The 18628-nt window shown below is 43.6% G+C and overlaps 1 protein-coding gene across 5 annotated transcripts in view; it reads right to left on the bottom strand.

Annotated features, from left to right (window-relative positions):
• The window catches only part of MORC4 (MORC family CW-type zinc finger 4), a 63939-nt gene extending 53700 nt beyond the window's left edge, over positions 1 to 10239 (bottom strand). For 4 of the 5 annotated variants that reach the window (XM_023203084.3, XM_023203087.3, XM_023203086.3 and 1 more), the window contains exons 1-3: positions 9862 to 10239; positions 9671 to 9743; positions 2598 to 2730 (exon numbers count right to left, since the gene is read on the bottom strand). In XM_023203084.3, the coding sequence (XP_023058852.1) occupies positions 2598 to 2730; positions 9671 to 9743; positions 9862 to 9963 (308 nt within the window). In that variant the 5' untranslated portion in view covers positions 9964 to 10239. The remainder of the gene's footprint in view (positions 1 to 2597; positions 2731 to 9670; positions 9744 to 9861) is intronic. The other variant, XM_023203089.3, reaches the window with a different exon arrangement.
• Positions 10240 to 18628: the final 8389 nt, after the last annotated feature.

The following is an 18628-nucleotide window of genomic DNA, read 5'->3' as shown; positions in this document are numbered from 1 at the left end:
CGAGACCAGCCTGGCCAACATGGTGAAACCCTGTCTCTACTAAAAATGCAAAAACTAGCTGGGCGTGGTTGTACCTGCCTATAATCCCAGATACTCGGGAGGCTGAGGCAGGAGAGGTGTGTGAACCCAGGAGGTGGAGGTTGCAGTGAGCTAAGATCATGCCACTGCACTCTAGCCTGAGGGACAAGAGTGAAACTCCGTCTCAAAAAAAATTTTTTTAATTAAAAAAAAAAAAGGTATCTTCTAGCTGATTCAAGTTTGTTTCAAGATACAATCACAAATAAAAGTCAGTACATATACTACAGTAAAGACTCATTAAAATAATTTTCTAAAATTATTTTTTAAATAGGAGGAACAATTGCCCAGCTCAAATTGGTGGGAAACATATTTGGTATGATAGGGAAAATTCTACAGCTAAGAAAGTTTCTGCCTATTTTTCTCCTTGGAGAGGGAACAAAAAATTTGAATGGGTGATACTCATCCTTCATATTTCAATTCAAATGTCATTTCTTCAGGGGAGCCTTTTTTAATTCTCTAGACTAGATTAGATCCCTGTTACATGCTCTCAAAGAAAATGTGCTCTACCTTCATAGCACTTACCACTGGGTGGAATAGCCTATTTAGTTATATTACTAGTCAATGTTTTTCTTTCTCACTAAGCTGTCAGCCAAGAATCATGTCTATCTGGTTCACTACTTTATCTCCAGTGCCTTGCACACAGGTGCTCAATAAAAATTTGTTGAATGAATAAATGAATGAATCTGGAACAAAAATTGTGGCAATTATTTTGAAACCATTCTTCTCCTCCCTTCTACCTTATAACTCTCACCAAGTTTCACAGATGTAGTCCCACAGACAAAATGGAAGATCAGATTTGCTGGGCCCACTACTCAACACCCATGTCAATGGGATAAGGTATGATGGGACGGAATCATTAATAAGATAAGCAATTTTGGATGGGTACGGTGGTTCACACCTGTGATCCCAGCACTTTGGGAGGCTGAGGCGGGTGAATCACTTGAGGTCAGGAGCTCAAGACCAGCCTGGACAACACGGCAAAACCCTGTCTCTACTAAAAATACAAAATAATTAGCCGGGCATGGTGGCACACGCCTATAATCCCAGCTACTCGGGAGGGTGACGTATGAGAATCATTTGAACCCAGGAGGCTGGGGTTGCAGTGAACTGAGATAACGCCACGGCACTCCAGCCTGGGTGATGGAGTGAGACTGTCTCAAAAAATAAGAAGACAAGTAATTTTAGGGGGAAAAAAACCAACTAGTACATACAGAACTGAATATATAAATGCTTTGGTTCCATCCCATCTAAAATTGTATTTTTCTTAATATAGAATAAGAAAAAATATATATGTTAAGAATAATAAGAAAATATATATATTCTTAATATATAATATTAGCTTCAGGATATAAAACTGATATTATAAGTTGAAGGATTGAGCCAACTCTCTACCTTCACTAACATACTGGTCACAATTATTGTTTCACTTTTAGAGGTTTTCCTCAAATAGTCTTCTAATTAGGAGGGTCTGAGACACAAGGTATACAGACTGCTGAGTGGTAAAACGCAACCACTTACTTTGCCCAAATTTCATGTCTGTTTCTTTGATGGATCAAAGGGATTTCCCTACAAACAGAGTAATTCATTTAGAATACCTACAAGGGTAACTACAACCACATGAATTTGTTTTCCATTTTTATAGTTCGGAGCCCTTTCCCTCCTCCACTGTTACTCGTGCTTCACACACTCTAGTTCAGGAAGCCATAGGGAGAGTAATCAACCTCATCTGCTAAAAAGGAAAAGAGAAGGAAGGAGTTGAAGGAACCCTCATCTTCCACTGAGTGATATGCGAAGATGATATAGTATAAATTTACGTTCTCAACTACAAATGTTTTAAAGTGATTAAATGAACTGAGAGTGGCAACAGAAATCTAGCACCAGCTTCAACAGTTAGAAACAAGAATTTCCTAAGTTTGTGATTCTACTGCAAAACCTTTAAAGAATATGTGTCTGAATGCCTTCTATTTATCTTGCATGGGGTTTGATTATACCCAGGCACCTTCATGGTTCTAATCAATAAATCATTCCAACTCCAATACTTCTGATTTAAGAGTGAGTTTAGGTTAATATAAATTGGAGGTCTCGGACCAGTGAAGGCCTCTGGGTCTTTATATTTGCTGTTCTCTTTGCACGAACTGTCATCCCTTGCTTCCTGCCCCTTTACCTGGTTAAACTGTACTCACCCTTAGATCTCAGCTTAAATATCATTTTGTCTAGGATACTTTTCCTAACCTCTGGGATCAGATTGGGTTCCCCTGATGACTCATCTCAAGCATTCTGTACCTCATCATTATGCTTATAGCTGTTTATTACTTAATTGTCTGAATTGCCAGCTAGGCTGAAAGCTCTGTGAGGGCAGGGCAGTATTTGTTTCATAATCAGTGTCATGGCACATAAGAGATGCTTAATAAATATTTGTTGAATAAACAAAAGGAAAGCAAAATATTAATGAAAATTATGAAGCCTTAAATAGGGTTCATGAGCTTAAGACAAGAAAAAGCCAATGAAGACATTTTTACCTGAGCATTCGGTGTAGTTTATGAGGTGTCATCCCACATCCATCATCGGTAAAGGTCAAACAAGATTTATTCTTGACCTCCTCAACATCTATAAAGACCGTCCTGGCAGATACATCTGGATCTACAGCATTATCTGCAAAAGGTAAAAATCTGTGATATTAGATCCCCTTTCCAATATTGTATCAAAATCTCTAGTTCAGTGACTCCAAGACATAGAAAATGTCCTTTCTTTCCCTCATTTGGATGTTCGAGAAGGTATCAGGGAGCATGAATGGTAGTGCACTTACTAAATTACAGAGAACAAAAGAGATGATTGAGTTCTAAAGCTGATTTCCAGATTTCACATGAGCGATCTGCAATCTGCCTTTCTACTTCAAACTTCAGGGTCTTTGGAAAAAAGTATTAATAACTACTCCCATATACAAAGCATTTTGCTCCATTTTTGTCTTATTACTTCTTCTTGCCTTTTAGCCCCTTTACTGTTTATATACACATAGAGAGTGGTTACAGAGAAAAGCTGAATGAGCAATTTTGGTAAAAGATGATGCATATTACACACATTACAGTTTATCTGTGATCATTTTATTTTCTTCTTTCTTACATCACCTCCTCTGTTAAAGAACACAGATAGTACTGCCATTCCTGTTTATAGCCTAAGAGGCACTGAAAGGGTTAGAGTTTAAAACCAAAAGACTTAATTGCCTGCCTAGATCTCAGTGATGGTAGCAAGCATACTTAAAAGGAGTGATTTTTGCTTAGGTATTTTGTAATAGTTTTAAAGGCAAGGCTGTCCATCCTCTCAGGAAATGGAGAACATAGAATCAAAGTAGAAAAAATACATAGGTTCACGATTCCTCCTGATTTATGTCTTCACAATGAGTTAATTATTTAAGACTCCAGGCCGGGTGTGGTGGCTCACGCCTGTAATCCCAGCACTTTGGGAAGCCAAGGTGGGCGGATCACAAGGTCAAGAGATCGAGACCATCCTGGTTAACACGGTGAAACCCCGTCACTACTAAAAATACAAAAATTTAGCCAGGCATGGTGGCAGGAGCCTGTAGTCCCAGCTACTTGGGAGGCTGAGGCAGGAGAACAGCGTGAACCTGGGAGGTGGAGCTGGCAGTGAGCCAAGATGGCACCACTGCACTCTAAACTCCTCAAGATATATAGCAACACTATCAAAAAAAAAAAAAAGACAAAAAACAAAAAAAGGACTCCAAAGACATCAAACAATGCCATAGTCTAACAATTGTGTCACATTCACAACCCCAGGGATGCCACTGTCTAGTTGTCACATGTTTTTACCACAGGTACCAGTTTACATAATTGTCAATCACTGACAAATGTGGCTCACTGGCCACAACTAAGGGGCAGTTTATACAATCTGTTGGATAGGTTCCTTAATCGTTCCTGTCTCTACTGTAAAGCTCTTTGAGCAAGACAGAGTCCTTGCCTTCCACCCTCTTCCCTTTCCCTGGTATCCTATACTGCTTTAGTGATACCAAAAAGCTAAGCTGAGACAGCCAGGTCAGGTCCTGGCCATATACTTGTTCCATTACCACTGATCAAATCATGTCATTTTTTCCCGGGAACACCCCTTACAATCAAGAGAAGTATTACAAATATGCAAAACACCCATTTTTTTAATAATACAATTAACAATATCAGTTGCAGCCACTTGGATATGTGGAATGTTCATTAAATAAAACAAAACACAGATTAATTTCAAGGGCCACAATGGTATTGCCAGAGTCACTGATAAAACTGTCACTGACTGTAAGTGGAAAAAGTCTTAACAGCAGTAGGGCATCACCAATAGTCCCAGAAGGGGATTAAGAGGCCTGGTATAGCCAATCTTTTTTTTTTTATTTATTCAGAAGGCCCTAAGGGAAAGTTTATTTCATACGAGTAGCAGCCACTTTTTTTGTTTTTATTGTTTTTTTAATTCACATAATAGTTGTACATATTTATAGAATACAATGTGATGTTTTGATACACTTATACAATGTGTAATGATCAAATCAGGATAATTAGCATATTCATTACCTCAAACATTTATCACTTCTTTTGTTGGGAATATTCAAAATCTATTCTTCTAGCTATTTGAAAATATACAGTTAATTGTTATTAATGATAGCCATTCTACAGTGCTATAAAACACTAGAACTTATTTCTTTTATCTTAGTTGTAATTTTGTAGTCATTAATCAATCTCTAACTATCCCCTCCACCACCCTTCCCAGCCTTTAGTAACTACTATTCCACTCTCTACTTCTAAGCTTATTGCAATAACCTCCTAACTACTCTTTTTTTTTTTTTTTTTTTTGAGGTGAGTCTGGCTCTGTCGCCCAGGCTGGAGTGCAGTGGCGCAATCTCGGCTCACTGCAAGCTCCACCTCCCGGGTTCATGCCATTCTCCTGCCTCAGCTTCCGGAGTAGCTGGGACTACAGGCGCCCGCCACCACGCCTGGCTAATATTTTGTATTTTTAGTAGAGACGGGGTTTCACCGTGTTAGCCAGGATGGTCTTGATCTCCTGACTTCGTGATCCGCCTGCCTCGGCCTCCCAAAGTGCTGGGATTACAGACGTGAGCCACCGCGTCCAGCCCTAACTACTCTTATAAATCCATATCTCTCTCTTTCAATTTTATACACTGCTGAAGATTAACTTTCCTGAAGCACAGCTCTGATCACGACATTCCTCTGCTCAGAAAACTTCAGGCTAAAAAGCCAAACACTGGAGCCTCCCAGTCACACCCTGATCCCAGATGACCTTTTTAACCTCATTCCCTACTGGGTATTTCCAGTAAAAAGACCTGTATTTGCATCCTGGATCTGCTACTTAGCACTTTTTTAGTTTCCACGTAGAAGTTAGAACATTCCACATAGTTTGCCTTCCGTGCCTGGCTTATTTCATTTAACATAATGTCCTACAAGTTTATCCATGTTGCTGCAAATGACAGTATTTCCTTCTTTTTATGGCTGAGCAGTATTCCATTGTGTCTATATACCACATTTTCTTTATCCATTCTTCTGTTGATGGATGATATAGTCAAGCTTTAAGGACCAGGTTGGGGGGCCTAGGGCCCATATAATGTGGCAAGACAAGTGGGCTAAGTTTTGGCAGGAGTTACAAGTCTGTCATGTAATGGTGGCTTTATCAGAAATGTAGTTCTTTACTTTGTAAGAGGCAGCAGTATTTTTCTTTAACTGACTAAAGGATTCAGCATTACTTAGCTGCCTACACTGTTTCAGGAACCTTTACTCGGCAAGCAGGCCATGAATTGTGTTGGGACTGATCAGACACTCCTGCTGGCAGACAACCAAAGGCACTGCGACTGATGATACAACTTGCCAATCAACTGGATGGACATCATTTATACACTGAAAACTCTGGACATAGAGGGATTTTTTTCTAACAATTTGTGAACATTCACGATTCAAACATGTAACACCTGTCAACTGCAACTACATGTTTACCCAATGGTGCATTCAACGAATCAGCTCAAAGGCCTCTCACAATATCACCTCAATTCTTTTCCTCTTTACTGCAATTTTGCCCAAACTTTACTAGGTACTTTTTTTTTTTTTTTTTTTTACAGGAACACACCAAATAGTTTTAACACAGGCACTTCAGGAGTTACAAGGTAGCTGCCAGGAGCAGCTCAACATTTTATCTCCTTGGCTGGAAGCTCATGGAATACAAGGGGAAGGGGGCATGCAAGAGGCCAGGGTCAGCTGGAGCAGTGGGGAAAGAGAGATCAGTAGAGAGGCACCAGCAAGCACGGTTTTGTACTTACTTTCAGTTTTACATGGCCTTTCATTTGGTCTCAGCAAATGAAATTACAATAATAACAAGGTTGGGCTCAATAAATGAACTTATGATAACAAGGCACCGATCTGGAGGCTGGTTTCATCCTACTTCTTGATGCTTAACCCTCCAAACATTTACTAACACATGGCAAATGCTATTGGATCCCAGAAAATCTATCTTCTCTCCTAACCTGGCCCATCCAGCCAATGAACAGGTAGCGCAATGAAGGAACCCTTACTCCTCTCTCCCTGCCCACCAGTTAAGTGAGAAGTGTGCTATCAGATGCTGGAGTGTCTTCATTCCCTAACCTGACCACACAATCCCATGTGCTACCAAATCACAAGGAGTCTTCTCTCTGCTAACTTGGCTCGTCCTATCCCTTCATGGGAGGACCCCATCTCTACCTTCCCCTTGCTCTCGTATCTCATCAGAATCTAGGAGGCAATGAGAAACTATTCCATGACAGCCTCCCAGGAGAGATAACATGGCAAGTGGGAGATGGCTTTGAGGTAGTGCTTCACAAGCCTCTCATCCTTTTCTGTTTCATAGCATCACAAGGCTCCCATCCTCCCATTCCAGAAGGATGGCCTACAGGTGGCTATATGAAAGATTGCCAAGGGTGGAGCTACTGTCCTACAGAAATCCTACAGGTATCTAAAAGTATTCCTGCCTAAAGGTAAGGTCATCACCTTTTGTCACAAGCCTATTCTTCCTTTGTTACAAACACACACAAGGTTAGCACTGAAGAGACCACAAATTTGAAATTTAAGTACTTTTCTTATCCCTCCCTCTCCTTTACCCTATACATCCCTAGACTCTCTCATATCCTATTTACTCTATGTCCATTGTCAGTCTCTTACAGAGTTTATTTCCCCTCATCTGGATTATTGCAATAACCTCCTAACTAGTCATATAAATCTGTATCTCTCTCTCCTTCAATTTTATACACTGCTGCAAGATTGACTTTCCTGAAACACAGCTCTGATCATGACATTCCCCTGCTCAGAAAACTTCAGGCTAAAAAGCCAAATACTGAAGCCTCCCAGTCACATCCTGATCCCAGATGACCTTTATAACCTCATCCTGACTTAGTATCTGCAGTAAAAAGGCCTGTGTTTGAGTCCTGGATCTGCTGTTTAGTATACACGTAACCTTGGAAAAGTCAATTAAATTTTCTGAACCTCTTTTTCTTCATCTGCAGGATGGAAGTAAATGTTTACCTCAAAGGGTAATGTTAAAAAGTTATTTGTGAAAACTGTTTGTAAACTTTTTAAGTACCTATCGTTTTTACTATTTGTGAACCCCATGCTCTAATTAAACTCCACTCAATATTCTTCATGCCTTTGTTCAAGCAGTTGTTCTTTTTGCCTGGAATTCCTCCCCACCCATATCCACATGTCCCAATCCTTCAAATCTCAGTTTAAATGTCACCTCCTCCACAAAGCATTTCCTAACCTTCCTCTTCCTGATAAACTGGAAACCATTCCTCCTTCCTCTGAACTCCCACAGCACTTGTTTTTATCTTTGTTTATATATCGATTTCTATTTTGTTGTTATACAAAGCATAAAACTTCTGTACACGTTTTATCTCCCCTACTAGAAGAGTGAATCTGTGTTATATTCATTTTTGTGCCTACCACAGTGGTCTTACACACAGTGGGTGCTCAATAAATATTTACCAAATGAATGATTCACCAGAAAATTAATGCCTAAGTGGATAAAATGATTGAAGGAAAACCTAAAATGAAAGCTTTGGATTGCCAGTTAACACTTTGCTCTCCCTTTTCCCTATTATTAATATTTTCACAAATAGTTGTTATTTGGTCTTAAAATCTGTGTTTGTATACATGTATGCATGCATGTGTGTGCATAATACATACACATATTTGCTCTCATACTGGACATCTTAGATCTGACTTAGGTTCTTTAAGGTAATGCTTATGGCCAAAATCACAAATATTCAAAATTACAAATTTAAAACTTATTAAATCACCTGGAAAGTACAGTAAGCACAGCACAGGTATATCACATTCTGCACCGTGCCAACCATGAGAGAACAAGACATTTCGGTTTCCCATTCCCCACTATGTAAATCATTATTTTTTGCTCCCTTGTAGTCTTTCTTGCAAATTACATACTTAACTTGGATTGTATTCCATTCTGCAGAGGTTCAGTGCACAGCCCCAAGGCACAGTACCAAACCTCAAAGATACAGTCCCTCTGCTCTAGGGTTCCAAACATATCAATTCCACTTTTTGCCTTTCACCTTCTAATTAAATTATACATATTGTAAAGCATTCCGTGTTAAGGTTAATCATCAAAGGTCTCTATCATTCTTATTAACCTTCCAACTAAGTCTCCTGCTACCCATTGACTTCTTACCCAAGATAACTCTCATGGCATGGCCACAGCGATTGCTTAAGTAGAGACTGGGGTTCATCTGGGGAGCTTTGAAAACATTTTCAAGAGTTTGTTCTGTGCAATCTCGTCCATAAACACTTCTTCCTTCTTTCGATTTTCAAAGCATGTATAATGCGCCCTGTATGCTGCTGCATTTTGTGCAGGACTGCGGTTCTTCTTTGCTTTCCACACAGTAGCACACTACTGCAAAAATTGGTGTACTTAGCTTGAAGGGATCAACTGAAAACACTTTAAAAGCAAACACCGGTGGAGCGAGAGGTTAAGTACTCAATATTCATTCCAGCGGTGTGAGGGCGCTCGTGGACCACGGACCCAGCCCTCCGCAGTAGCAGGGAGCCAAATGCACTCGTGTCATCTCTTAAGAGATGTCCCATCATTCCTAACTTTCTTGTCTCAAAAGTAAAGGAACTCCGCTTTCCAGACCTTTCCCCAGGACGCGCCTCGGTCCTCTACAACCCCCCTTTGCTAGCTGGGCATCCTCCGTCGGTCGCCAGCCCCAACTGAGCCCAGCTGCCTCGGGGCCTGAGGTTTTTATGCATCTCCTTTTGATTACTAACTAAGCTATCCTAAAGTGCGCGAACATCACGAGCGCGAGAGAAAAAACACACTGGCGTCTTTAACGCTTCGGACACACCTCGTTTCCTCCGTTTTATGAGCGGAACCCAGTTCCCGGCGAGAGAGCCATCCCCCTCCTCCGCCTGCGGCGCCGGGGCCGGTTCCGAGGCCCCCACCCCAGCCCCGGCCCGCCCTGCGCGGCTCTGCGCATTCCTCTCGCGTCCGCGGCACCACGCTGGCACCGCTGCCTCGGGCGAACACTGCCGGGCCCGCCCTCGCCACTCACCTAGCAGCTCCGCGATGGCACTGAAGGGTCGCGTGTGGCTGCTGGAGTTGCTCTGGAGGTAGCGGGGGCTCATCTGGGGGCGAGAGAAGGTCCCGTCCCGCGTGAGGCCTCGGCCCGCCGGGCCCTCCCCGCGCGCCCCCCGCAGCCCAGGGGCCCGCGCGCGCGTCCGCCCCCTCGGGCCCCGGACCTACCGTGCTCAGGCGGATCCCGAAGGCCTGCGGGCCGCCGCCGGGCCGGGCCAGCCCGCAGCCCGGCGCGCCAGGGCCGGCGGGGGCCCCTCGGTACAGGAGCATTTTTTTGGCCGCCAGGGTAGCCGTCTGCTGCCGCCGGACCCCTGGCCCGGCGGTCCGGGACTAGCCCTTGCTCACTCCCACTCGCAGCTGGCGGCGACCGTCCGGGACCGGCCCTCCCTGGCTCCCACTCGCAGCTGGCGGAGGCGGGGCGCGCTCCAGCCACCTGTCCCGGGCGGGAGGGGGTGAGGCCGGCTGAGCCAAGCGGCGGCTCCGCCCTGTCAGCACCTCTCCCGACCCGGCGACTGCTCGGGCTGCCTCTGGGCCGTACAGAAATATGGCGACCTCCTGACAGCCACTCCTTGATCCCCGCCCCTAATTAATTCTTGGCGTTTGCCATAGGCCAGGCCGCCGAGCGGGAAAGCGCGGGGGCCGAGGGGAGGGCGCGTGGGGAGGGGCGTGAATGAAGCAAGAGGAGGGAGAGGATGTATGGGATTTCTGGAACCTAGTCCCGCTTAGGCTGCATGACTAACAGGCAAGATAAGACAAGTCTTTCAAGTTCTAAAGACTACAGTGTTGCTATCTGGGAAGATAGCAAGCTCGCCTGATGGGAAAACATTCTACCTACTCTGCGTCGCAAATGCCTCCAGAAGCACCCAGAACTTTCTGGAAGGCATTTAGCAAACTGTCTCCAAAGTCTTGCTAGAATGCAGGGACGGTGTTTCTAAAAGAAGAAATTTGATTCACTTAAATACCGCCAAGTAGGGGATTGGTCGAGTTATGAAGTATGCATAAAATGAAATGCCGTGCAGTTCTTAAAGGCCATGTTTGTAGATAAGTATGTGTTGATGTAGAAAAATATTCATGAAGGAATGAAGAAAACAAGGAGTTACAACATATTGTGGAACGCATGATGCCTTTTCTATTGCAAAAACAAGTATATGTGTATGCATATATACATATATATGCATGCATACACACACACACACATGTGTGTATATATATACACATACATACATACACACATACAACGAAAACCACTTGATATACAGCAAGATGACATCTCTGGGTCTGGAACTAGACGCTTTTTCCTTTTTTCTTACCTATATTTTCTAATGTACTATAAATATACCCTGATAATAGAAAAATAGATTCGTTAAAAATATATGTAACATTCTATGGCATGAAAGAACTATAATTTATTTGACCATTCCTTTATGGTAATTTAGGTTGTCCTCTTGTTTTAATTTTGACAATACAAAAAATGCTCCTTCACACACTCATGTACAGGTCATTAATTTCTGATACTGTTATCTCCACAGAATGAATTCCAAAAGATGAGATTGCTGCATCTAATAGCATGTGCATGGTTTAATCTTAATAAATGCTGTAAAATAGGCAATTTGCCCTCCCAGCAACCATTAGCGCTATTTTGCCATGTTCATAGCACTAGATGGTCCCAATCTTTTAACTTTTTGACAGTCTTTTCAATAAAAAATAGTATCTCCTTATCTTTTTAATTTGCATTTTCCTGATTACCAGTAAGGTTGAATATCTTTTCAAATGTTTATTATACATTTGCATCTCCTTTTCTATAAATGCCTGTTTATGCCTTGGAGCATCATTTTTTACCCCCACTGGGTGCTTTACATCTATTTTTTAGTTATCTTTTCTTCAAATTTTTAAAATACACAAAAGTACAGAAAACAATATAATGAATCTCATGTATTTATTACTCAGATGCAGTAATTATCAAGACTGCCACACCTGCTGCAATGGACTGAACATTTATGCTCCCCAAAATTCATATGTTGAAATCCTAACTCCCAGTATGATGGTATTAGGTATTAGGATTAGGACTTGGGGCCTTTGCCAAGTAATTAGGTCATGAGGGTGGAACCCTCATGATGGGATTAGTGTCTCATAAAAGGGACCCCAGAGAGCTCTCTCACCCTCTTCCACGAGGACTCAAGAAAGGGTCTGAATTCTGCAACACAGAAGAGGGACCCTACCAGAACCTGACCATCTGCTGTTAATACGCAACCTAGTCTATGGTACTTTGTTAACCACAGCCAGATCTGACTAAGGCACTTGTTTTCTATATGCCTTTTCTTCTTCTTCTTCTTCTTCTTTTCCATTTCTGTAAGCTGTGAGCATTTCAGGGCAAATCTCAAACATCATGCCATTTTATTTTATATACTTCAGTGTTCTTTAAAAATATGTACATTTTCTAACAAACATAACCACCATGCCACTTTAATGCCAAACAAAATTTATACTAATTCTTTATTATCTTCTAATACCCAGTCTTTTTTTTGAGACAGGGTCTCACTCTGTCACCCAGGCTTTAGTGCAGTGGTACGATCTTGGCTCACTGCAGCCTTGACCTCCTGGGATCAAGCAATTCTCCCAACTCAGCCTCCTTAGTAGCTGGGACTACAGGCATACACCATCACACCCAGGTCATTTTTTTACTTTTTATATTTTCTAGAGATGGAGTTTTGCCACATTGCCCAGGCTGGTCTCAAGCTCCTGGGCTCATGCAATCCACCTGATTTGGCCTCCCAAAGTACTGGGATTACAGGCGCAAGCCACTTTGCTGGGCACAGTCCATATTCTGATTTCCCCCAATTGTCTCAGAAATGTCTGCTTACAATTGGTTTGTTGAAATCTAGACTCCAAGTGCACACATTGCACGAGGTTATGTGTCTTAAATCCATTTTAATCTAAAAGCCTCCCTCTTTTTTTTTTTTAATTCATGCTATTAATTTTTTTTTTTTTTTTTTGGTAGAGATGGGTTCTCCCCACATTGCCCAGGCTGCTCTTGGACTCCTGGGCTCAAGTGATCCTCCCACCTCAGCCTCCCAAAGTGCTGGGATTACACGTGTGAGCCATCGTGCCCAACCCCTTGAGTTGTTAAACAAACCGAGACAGTTGGACTGTTGAATGCCCTACATTTTCATTTGTCTTGCTTCTTCATGTTACTTAACTTGCTCCTCTTGTTACAGGAAAAAGTGTAACTTAACTATAAACCATAAATTGTCTCTAGAGTCTTAGAGTCTAGTACAATGTTTTCTAAATAGGAATGCTCATAGATGGTGCTATATAGTTCCCATTGCATCACATCAGGGAATACATACTGTGCAACACTTAGACATGTTCAGATTCATCATTGACTTCAGGGAGAGGCAGCCTGAAGCTTCCACTATAAATTTCTCCACCAACCTTTTACTTTATGGTTTCATTGTCTGAAAAAAATATGTTGTTAGGACTGCAAAATTATGATAGTCAATCTCATAATTTCTTCTAATTTATTAACTGGATCATTCTGTATAGAACTTACCCTCATCAACCATGGCTATTTGGTTCATCTGAAATACAATTTATATAGGAAGGACATGATAAATGCTTAACTCTTTACATTTAATTGGCAATTTTTAATGTAAAGAGATGATGTCTGCAATGGATACTGTGATGTGTCAGCCCACCTCTCATTTCAATTAAAGTCTTGTTGACTGAGCTGCTAGGAGAAATGTTGACAGACTGCCTTCAGCTGTTAGCCCTTCAGGGATTGCTTCAGGTAATCTCTGCTTTACCCAAGGTCACAAACTTTTCTGGGGCAGCCTGCAGTAACTGATCAAAGAGGGGGTATAAAGACCTGACTATCTCAACCCAATTTGGGACAACTGAGAAGGGTCATTCTAACTCCAAATCTCTCTGTGGGGTTGGCTCTCTGCTGTTGAACCTGCATTGTAGCTCAGTGTTCCCCTCTGCCCACACCTACTTCATTGCACAGATCCTAATCTAAGAATACCTCTTAATAAGCACCCTGCACAGAAAGCTCTTTCTTGGAATCTGCCTCCCGGGGAACTCAAACTGTAACACTTGAAATTGGGAGTGATCCAAGAAAGTTGAGACTATGATGATATTTGGTAAAAGGTGAAAGATTTATATGCTCTGAAGAGAAACCAGAGCATTTGGATGATATTTGGGAGCTAAATCACTTACTTCCCTGTTAGCAATGAGGACCATATCACAGAGTGGATGGAGTACACATAACCCTCTGTCACAAGGCAGCAGTCCTATTATTGTTAAAAATTCCACCAGGTGGTGAATTGGAATGGTTAAAGGGAACGTATAATCTTCTGTGATGTTTCAAGTGTTTGAGAAATATAGAGGAAGTAGTAGCTATAAGACCAATGGAAAGGCAAGGTAGAAGGATCACTTGAGCCCAGGAGTTCAAGGCTGCAGTGAGTTATGATCATGCCACTGTACTCCAGCCTGAGCAACAGAGCAAGCCCCTGACTCTGAAACAAAACAAAACAACAACAAAAAGAACCAATAGAATTTAGTGGTATTGAGCTCTAAAAAGGAGTAAACTCCCAATGGAGAAATAGAGACACATTTGCTATGTCAAAATCAGGATGCTGCCCGGGAAAGAATGAGACCCTGACACATGGTTTGGGGCTATCTAGATTGATGCTACCAAAATCTTGAATCCTTAGATTTCCCTGAACCAGCTGAGCCCATAGAACTGGTGTAATTTCCGTATTGGTAGTACCCACGCCCGCCCCATCCTCTTGCTTGCAGATATGCAAAGCTTCTCCCCAACAAGACAACTTGTGCTTTCCCCTCCCCTCCTTGCCGTTAGGCCTATAACAAGGGCTAAGGCACAGCATGGACATGTGAGACCTAATCAAGGAGAAGAGCGATTGTACGTCAAGAAGCTGCAAGATACCCAGCATAGATCGGCAGGAACTGGAAGGGTTCACGTGGAATTGAATTCTGAGACTGCTTGATCAAGAGAGCTAGACTATAAGGTGGGACAACAGGCAGTTTATCAATTTTGGAACACTACTCTGGAATACAGGATTTAACACTCTGGAAAGGACCACATGACGTAAGGCAGTCTCACAATTAGATGACTCCTTGAAATACAGAAAAAGTGATGACCCATGCTAAGTGAGGTTGAAATGCCAGCATTGCTGTGATAGTAGTAGAAGAAAGGATGAAAAGATTCAGAAGTGAGCCTACTGTAGTGGATAGACTAAACAAGCCTGGAAAACTCAAACAGAAAAACCCAGGATACACCATTTATCAAGGCGATAAGGAATGTGCTAGCAAGAAGGGCACCAGCACCACTGAGAAATTCACTGGTGGCTCTCTCTGTAGGTTAGGCTTGATGGTGGAGAGACCCTTCCAACTACGTTCATTATAGCAGGACTCTGAAATGGTAGAGATCCTATGGCTGAGTTCACTATCTAAAGTCAGGTAGGGGCATGATCATAATGAGTGGCAAGATTGAAGGAGCAGCCAGAGGAGACTGAAGTACAGTTATGGAAATGGTAAATAGAATATGGCCTCCCTAGGGGAAAAATAGATAGGCAGGGATAATAGGTGTCTATTCTGGAGAAGTTTAAACCAGAACCCTTATGTCTGGATCAAGCATTCATAGTCTTCCTTGCAGAGTGACCCACTGCCATTTCTTCCTCCCTAAGCACAGCACAACATGTTGAAAGCTTTGCTCAGCCCTCACTCTTGTTTGACTCAAGACTCTTCACCTCTAGAAATGCCCATTTACTGCCTTCAAAAAGATGTGCTTGCATGGCCTGTCTTGCTTGCTGTCGGGCATGGTGTATCAGCATGTTTACTATTATACTTGTGCAATTTGGTGTTTAAACAAAAGCTTTGTACCCTCCTGATTGGCAAGTGAGGTCAGAGCCCCCCTCTTGGCTCCTCTCCAGCTCCCAACGACAGAGGCAATTCTGAGGGGCCAAGGTAGCTGCTGAAAGTCCAGGGTTTGGCCTTCCCAAGGTCCTGCTGCCACTGCCCAGCAATAAACAGAAGCAGCAAACAAATCAATACAAATCCCATCACTGTGGCTCTACGGGGCCCTAAAAAGGCCATAATGCAAAGTTCCTCATGCTTCACCACCAAACAGGGCTCTAACAGCAGCTGGCACATCTGTGAGGGAGGATCCCAATGAACAGAACCTGGAAGTTGGTTCAGCATGGGGGCCCATGGTGAAACCCTGAGTTTTCTGCAAAATGAGGAGCAGGGAAATGCTTCAGCAGGGTGTGGCAGAGCCCTCTGAGAATCCCTAGCATGACTCTGCCTTGGGGCAGAGCTTTGGACCTCCAGGCCAGCCTCCACTACCCCTGATCCAGGGCCTTGGGTCTGAAGCACTGAGCTGTCTGTATTACTGTTTTTATTTCAAGCTGTCCCTTCTCCTAGGCCAGGCTGAGTTCCCTTAGCTACACTCCCATCACTTGTGGAGGAACCCTGGCGGAGCTGCAGAGGCACTTGGAATTTCCTCCTGGTCAGTTAACCCTGTAATAAGTAGCTCCAGTTGTTTGACACATGCATGTAATCGTTACCATGCAGACCGTTCCAGCGTGTGTTGGGGGGGCGGGGGGGAGGGTGTTTCTCCTAACACCTTTTGACCCATTGGGGAAGTGTCACAGGCCACGTTCCCAGGGAAGCAGGCTCTGAGAACTTCATGGGTAGGAGGTTTATTGGGGAACACTGTCAGGATCAACACCTGTGGGGAGTACAGAAAGCAGAACTGGGCAGAGGAGGAAGTGGGACCGGAATACAGCCATGACAAAGGTCTCAGGGGATCCCAGGAAAAGCTCAGAGTTCCCCAGAATTGTGGCAAGGGGCTAGGCATGTATGCTCCTCCATCAAGCAGTCGTGGGATGCAGGCCACCACCTGGGAAGGATACATGACCTTCGACATTGGCGGCTCTCTTCAGTCAAGGGCCATTCCCAGAGACGGGCACAGCTGTGCGCTGTCAGCCACCAGTGCACCGTACAGCTGGGAAATGATACTTCAGTGCTCAAGGGGAGGGGTGGGGGCGGGCAGTGCCAGGCATTCAGTTCAGCAAGTTGTTTCCCCTCTCTGGGTCCCAGTTTGTCACCTGTAAGTTAAGTGGCAAGGGTGAACTCTAGGATCCCTTCCAGTTCCAGGGCTCTATGAATCCACTAGCCATCCCCTCTGGCTCCACTACCACCCCCTTCCTAATAAGCTATCCCCGGTTTGGCATCCCACCTCATCTTACATGTTTGCAGCAGCTTCTCATTGATTATGACACAGTCCAAATTCATAAGGTGACTTGCAAGGCCCTCTACAATCTAGCCCAATGCTTCCCTACAGCCTCCTTCCTCATTACTTATTCTCCACTGTGAACATTGTGTTTCCATCACGCTCTCCTCTCCTTTTCTCTGCTCTTTCAATAAGAATGTGTCTTTTATGCATTCATGAACAGGGTATAATGGAAAGAGTTTGGAGCCAGACCTGGGCTGGAATCCAAGTCCGGCTCTCATAAGCTGTGTGAAATTAGGCAGGTCACTTAAGCTCTCTGAGCCTATTTCCTCCTCTTCTGATGGTTGTTTCAAGAAGCAAATGAGATAATGTAGGTGAAGTGCCTAGCACAAACCTTAGTAGAGCTCAATAAATGTGAGTTCTCTTCCCTTTTCCCTTTGTTGAAATGGTTGAACCTAAACATCATCCAATGATCAGTTTCAAAAATATTTTAGAAGAATAAATGCTGTATGTAATTTGGTACTTTTCTTGCTAATCCTTCACTCAAGAAAAATCAAGTCACTCTGAATTCTTAGTCTGGCACCAGATAAATTCCCAGACTATGTCCAAACTGCTCGCTGGACTGCAACTGTTAGTGTCCAAGGCCTCTCGGCCATAATCATAAGAACACGAGAACATAGATGCCTTTTTATTCCTTTTGCTAAGAAGCATCAGCCGGCATCACCTGGGAACTTGTTGAAAATGTACATTCTCAGGCACCGTCACCCCAGACCTGTGATCACAAACTCTGGGGATGGGCCCAGTAATCTGCGTGATATCCTGGGTGATTGTGATGCTCGCTAGGGTTTGAGAGCCGCCACTGCTCTAGGGCTTGGGGCTCATCTTGGGCCACGTGCTCCAGGGTTCCCTCCACCACCCTCTCCCCACCCAAAAAGAGGGAGGCATGTCAGCAGAAGCTGGAGAACTCCAGAAGAAGTCGAGCTTTTGTCAGGAGACCTTGGGGTAGCCAGTGCTCTTTGACAACTGTAGGAGCCTCAGGAACAGGTTGTGGAGCGCCACCCATAGCCCTGCCTCCCAGAACTAGAACCTCCTCCAGGTCACATGGTAGAGTCCCCACCACTGCACGAGGCCTCACAAGACCAGAGACCCCTGACCTTTAGGCCTACTCTGCACAGCCCCTAAAGCACTGGTTCTCAAAGTGTGGGCCCCAGACCAACAGCTTTCCACCATCTTCCCACCTGAGAAGATGTTAGAAACACAAATTATCAGGCCCCACCCCAGACCTACTACAGGTGATTCTGACAAAGGCTCAAGTTTGAGAACCATGGGCCTAGACTTTGCAAATGAGTTTAACTTAGTTTGCTTTTTAGGCCAGATGCTGTGGCTCATGCCTGTAAACCCAGTACTTTGAGAGGCCGAGATGGGCAGATTACGAGGTCAGGAGATCAAGACCATCCTGGCTAACATGGTGAAACCCCGTCTCTACTAAAAATACAAAAAAATTACCCAGGCGCGGTGGCAGGAACCTGTGGTTCCAGCTACTCGGGAGGCTGAGGCAGGAGAATGGTGTGAACCCAGGAGGTGGAGCTTGTAGTGAGCCGAGATCGCGCCACTGCACTCCAGCCTGGGTGACAGAGCGAGACTCCATCTCAATAAAAAAGAAAAGAAAAGAAAAGAAAAAAG

This window comes from Piliocolobus tephrosceles, chromosome 12 (genome assembly GCF_002776525.5).
Source record: "Piliocolobus tephrosceles isolate RC106 chromosome 12, ASM277652v3, whole genome shotgun sequence".
NCBI lineage: Eukaryota > Metazoa > Chordata > Mammalia > Primates > Cercopithecidae > Piliocolobus > Piliocolobus tephrosceles.
Note: the sequence above shows the minus strand (reverse complement) of the source record. Positions and strands in the feature narration are given on the sequence as shown.